We start from the raw sequence: 5,803 nt of genomic DNA on the forward strand, positions 1-5,803 counted from the left end.
CCTGCCATCCAGGACCTCTACACCAGGCGGTGTCAGAGGAAGGCCCTAAAAATTGTCAAAGACCCGAGCCACCCCGGTCATAGAGTGTTCTCTCTACTACCGCATGGCAAGCGGTACCGGAGTGCCAAGTCTAGGACAAAAAGGCTTCTCAACAGTTTTTACCCCCAAGCCATAAGACTCCTAAACAGGTAATCAAATGGCTACCCGGACTATTTGCATTGTGTGCCCCCCCCCCAAACCCTCTTTTACGCTACAGCTACTCTCTGTTCATCATATATGCATAGTCACTTTAACCATATCTATATGTAGATACTACCTCAATCAGCCTGACTAACCGGTGTCTGTATGTAGCCTCGCTACTTTTATAGCCTCGCTACTGTATATAGCCTGTCTTTTTACTATTGTTTTATTTCTTTACTTACCTATTGTTCACCTAACACATTTTTTGCACTATTGGTTAGCGCCTGTAAGTAAACAGCGCCTGTAAGTAAGGTCCTACACCTGTTGTATTTGGCGCATGTGACAAATAACTTTGATTTGATTTTAATTAGGTCATTATTGTGGAGTAACTACAATGTTGTTGATCCATCCTCAGTTTTCTCCCACGACAGCCATTGAACTCTGTAGCTGTTTTAAAATCACCAATGGCCTCATGGTAACATCCCTGAGCAGTTTCCTTCTTGTCTTGCAGCTCAGTTCAGAAGGAAGATTGTATCTTTGTTGTATCTGGGTGGTTTAATACATCATCCACAGAATAATTATTAACTTGACCATGCTTAAAGAGATATTCAATGTCTGAATTGTTGTTACCCATCTACCAATATTTATGAGGCTTTTGAAAAGCTCCCTGGTCTTTGTAGTTTAATCTGTGCTTGAAATTCAGTACTTGACTTAGGGACCTTACAGATGTTGTATGTATGAGGGACAGAGGAACGGGTAGTGAGTTGATGTAAATTGTTATGTGATTTGTTAAACCAAATTGTACTCCTGAACTAATTTAGGCTTTCCTAAACATAGGGCGTGAATAGTTCATTTGTAAACTGTAGAATTTTCTTTTCACTTTGACATTATGGAGTCCTTTTTTTAGATCAATGACAAAAAAATCACAAATAAATCATTTTCAATCCCACTTTGTAATGCAACACAATTAAAAAAAAATCTATGGTTGGTGAATACTTATGATATCCACTGTAAGTCTCACGTAGCAAATTAGTAATGACATTTTTTGTTGGTCAAATTTGACACTCTCATTGACTTCCATACAAAAATTCCTCACATCATGGTCTTATTTTCGTGAACAGATTTTGGGCGGAAGTAAACCCTCTTCCTGTTTAGTTTATCCCAGTGTTTAATCCAAGGTATGCCTGGCTTTAACCTGCTATATATTTATCCCAATTGCATTTAAAAGTAGGTGCAGGTGTTCACAACAACAACAACAAATGATAATTAAACAAACCAAAGAAATATACTGTTAAACTTTATTCTTTCTACGTACATTCTATTTTGGTGTACTTTGTGAAAATGAGGCTGATGAGAACTAATTGTTACACATTATGGCTACATTTACACAGGAAGCTCAATTATGATCTTTTGGCATTGGTCTTTTTTTTGCAATTGGTTAATAATTGGGCAAAAGCTTAGAATTGAGCTGCCTGTGTAAATTCACCCTATGTAACTCAATGTATTGTTTAGAGAGTGAGCGATTAGTATGCGAAATACACTTTGGGGGGGGGTCATCATCTTACATAGCTTCTCATTCAACACTCGGAGAAGTAGCTAGAGGCAACCGTCATGACACATTCCTTCTGGAAGAGCTGCTTAAACCTATAAGGATCATTAAAACAATATTAATAATTACATCAGAAAGCATTTACATTTCCATGTTCAGTTACACCCCTAGATGTGCTCGCAAAAAAATCACTAAAGGACATCCTAAAGTGACATTCTAATATCATTTTTCACACGTTTAAACATTGAATGCCAACCAATTACAACACAACATGATGGAAATAAAATAGATTTCTGTTTAAAATTTAAAACACACATTTTGCATTTGCGTACTTACATTCTCATTAGAGCCATTTTATGATCACCAGGCCCACTTTCCCTGTTTAAACGAAAAAAGGACAATCCAAAAGTTAGTAAGAATTGCTGCACTTGCACACAGTATATTAACACAATAAGAAAATGTAGAAAAAGCATCAACCTCAAAACCAAACACTTACACTGTCTGTTTGATTGTCTCCACACAGTCCAAGTCGTCACTTATGTCGTCGTCAATCAAATCTTGAGAGAAAAAAGAGCACAACAGAGATACACCACTGACTCTCATACAAGCCATTTTAATAAAACCAAACTCAAGATCAAATCTAACATCCAACTACTCTATTAATGATCTTGTTGTGTTATTTGTCATATTTCGTTTCGATAGGTCAAATTTATTGAACTCACCACTGCAGTTCATCTGGCAAAGGTTCAGAGACGGAGTGGAGCCGTTGGCACAGATCACATGATCGCTCAGCTGAAACAAGCCGTAGAGAGTCCACGTGGTCTCTTCTTCGCTGGTCTCTTCTTCACTGGAGTCTTCTTTTGACGAGCTGAACTGATGGCTTTCAGCGCTGGATGAATCCCCGTGAGAATCCCCAGCGTGTCTCTTACCCCTCCTAGGAGGGTGCTCAGGGTGGGTAGGACGGGTCGGGCGGTTATCATCCTTAGTAGGGCTGTCATCAGGGCCATCATCGTCCCTCCAAGGAGTCACAAAACTGGTGTTGAAACCTGTGGCCTTCTCTACGTGGCAGACGACTGGAAGAGGCAATGACAATTGAGAGTTACTTTACAATCGGACTCCTAGGGGCCGATTTCCCATACACAGATTTAGCCTAGTCTTGGAATAAGAAGCCATTTCAATTAAGAATCTCGAGAAATGTCTCTTAGTCCAGGACTAGGCTTAATCCGTGTTCCGTGAAACCAGCCCATAGCATTTAAGAGATTGTTTCTGATTGTTGAATGAAAAAAATCATTGGGTTATGTAATGTAACTTACTTTTAGCCACAAAGTCCTTGTTTGTCAGATAATTCTCTCTGGCTTTCTCAGTCAGGTTGAATTTGAAGGCCGCCTCCTCCAATAAGCTCTTCAGCTCACATTTGGAGAGGATCCGTCCCTCAGACAGACTGGGAACCATCAAGACTGCTACAGCCAACACCAGCAACATCAGCATCTTCATGTTGTCTCTGTCTGGTCTTTCCTCAATTGTGAGGGGGAAGACGAGAGTTGCACAGTAGATATACTCTTGGCGCCTTAGCCCCTTGAGAGTGACCTTTGACTAAGACTCGTTCTTGTCTTTTTATTTTTTTTTATCCAAGGTAAGGCAATACAGCTGGCTTACTAAAATGGGTCAAAGGACTACCTAAATGTACCAAAGATCCACCCAGTGTTGTGTTTCACCATTCGATTCAGGCCTCTAGAGAAATGTGTTAAAAACTGCAATTCGATGGTATCACAAAGGGTTTTCCTTTGTTAAATATGTGACACCTGAGAAGTAAGTTGGGCATTAATTAGATTGACACACATAACAATTCTCATGGGTATCTCATGACCACGACTGAGAATTAAAGATCAGCGTCTGTTCATTTTCATGTTCTGACGGATCACATGACACCAGCCCAAGAGTAATACGAGACCCATGATTGTGGTTTGTTTTTATGCATTGTTTTCATGTGTACTGTTCATGTAAGGGATACCGTGTTTGCAGACAGATAACTTGTCTGGAATAAACAACAAAAGCTTACAATGACAATAACATACCTACTAACATTCAAATTGAACTATGCGGGTATACGAAAGACAACGGGGGGAAAAGTAGGACAGCTGTAGTGAACAACAAAGGCAGCAAGATGGCATCTGTTGGTTTCAGCTTCCTTACCCCTGGTAGTTGCAGGAGAGGATATTGTCTATTGGTCTGTGCTAACCCATTGAAGTTGAAACGTAAAGTGCATAAGGTAAGGGTTAAGGTTAGGGTTAGGTTATGGTTATTGTTAAGTTTATTGTTAGGGTAGGGGTAGGGGTTAAGGTTAAGGTTAGGGTTTATGGTAGGGATGTCCCAAGGATCCTGCATAGCAATGACCGTTGTCTATTAGAGGCCTTTTGTCAACTTTGTTCTAGCATCAGGGGCTAACATCCTCCATAGCACTCCATCTAGGCGATGGACAGAACATACAGTTGATGTCGGAAGTTTACATACACCTTAGCCAAATACATTTAAACTCAGTTTTTCACAATTCCTGACATTTAATCCGAGTAAAAATTCCCTGTCTTAGGTCAGTTAGGATCACCACTTTATTTGAAGAATGTGAAATGTCAGAATGATAGTAGAGATAATGATTTATTTCAGCTTTAATTACTGTCATCACATTCCCAGTGGGTCAGAAGTTTACATACACTCAGTTAGTATTTGGTAGCACTGCCTTTAAATTGTTTAACTTGGGTCAAACGTGTCGGGTAGCCTTCCACAAGCTTCCCACAATAAGTTGGGTGAATTTTGGCCCATTCCTCCTGACAGAGCTGGTGTAACTGAGTCAGGTTGGTAGATCTCCTTGCTCGCACACGCTTTTTCAGTTCTGCCCACAAATTTTCTATAGTATTTAGGTCAGGGCTTTGTGATGGCCACTCCAATACCTTGACTTTGTTGTCCTTTAAGCCATTTTGCCACAACTTTGGAAGTATGCTTGGGGTCATTGTCCATTTGGAAGACCCATTTGCGACCAAGATTTAACTTCCTGACTGATGTCTTGAGATGTTGCTTCAATATATCCACATAATTTTCCTGCCTCATGATGCCATCTATTTTGTGAAGTGCACCAGTCCCTCCTGCAGCAAAGCACCCTCACAACATGATGCTGCCATCCCCATGCTTCACGGTTGGGATGGTGTTCTTCGGCTTGCAAGCCTCCCCCTTGCTGTCGTGCCATCTTCAGAACTGTGTGGGTGTGTGTGGACCATGTTAGTTCCTTAGTGATGTAGACACCGAGGAACTTGAAGCTCTCGACCCACTCCAATACAGCCCCATCGATGTGAATGGGAGCGTGCTCGCCCCTCCGTTTCCTTTAGTCAACAATCAACTCCTTTATCTTGCTGATGTTGAGAGAGAGGTTGTTGTCCTGGCACCACACTGAAAGGTCTCTGACCTCCTCCCTATAGGTTGCCTCATCGTTGTCAGTGATCAGTCCTGCCACCATCGTGTAGTCAGCAAACTTGATGATGTTGTTGGAGCCGAGCGCGGCCACGTAGTTGTGGGTGAACAGGGAGTACAGGAGGGGACTAAGCACACACCTCTGAGGAGCCCCCGTGTTAATGGTCAGCATGGCGGATGTGTTGTTGCCTACCCTCACCAACTGGGGGCGGCCCGTTAGGAAGTCCAGGATCCAGTTGCAGAGGGAGGTATTCAGTCCGAGGGTCCTGAGCTTGGTGATGAGCTTGGAGGGAACAATTGTGTTGAATGCTGAGCTGTATATCAATGAGCAACATTCTTACATAGGTATTCCTTTTGTCAATGTGGGTGAAGGCAGTATGGAGTGCAATCGAGATTGATTCATCTTTGGATCTGTTGGGACGGTATGATACGTGGAGGGGATCCAGGGTGTTTGGGATGATGCTGTTGATATGAACCATGACCAGCCTTACAAAGCATTTCATGGCTATAGATTTGAGTGCTACGAGGCGCTAGTCATTTTGGCAGGTTACCTTGCCGTTGGTATTACACACTGGAACAGGGATAGGTTGAAAATGTCAGTGAAGAACAAGGTTA

The 5,803-nt window shown here is 41.8% G+C and overlaps 1 protein-coding gene across 1 annotated transcript; it reads right to left on the reverse strand.

Moving 5' to 3' along the window:
• Positions 1-1,464: 1,464 nt before the first annotated feature.
• On the reverse strand, positions 1,465-3,231 carry LOC139551714 (uncharacterized). The gene is made up of 5 exons (XM_071362992.1): positions 3,043-3,231; positions 2,452-2,802; positions 2,226-2,286; positions 2,066-2,107; positions 1,465-1,824 (listed from the first exon to the last, which is right to left on the reverse strand). The coding sequence occupies exons 1-5, from the start codon at positions 3,221-3,223 to the stop codon at positions 1,758-1,760; spliced, it is 702 nt and encodes a 233-aa protein (XP_071219093.1). The 5' UTR covers positions 3,224-3,231; the 3' UTR covers positions 1,465-1,757.
• Between the last annotated feature and the right edge of the window lie 2,572 nt (positions 3,232-5,803).

This window comes from Salvelinus alpinus, chromosome 2, assembly GCF_045679555.1.
Source record: "Salvelinus alpinus chromosome 2, SLU_Salpinus.1, whole genome shotgun sequence".
Lineage (NCBI taxonomy): Eukaryota > Metazoa > Chordata > Actinopteri > Salmoniformes > Salmonidae > Salvelinus > Salvelinus alpinus.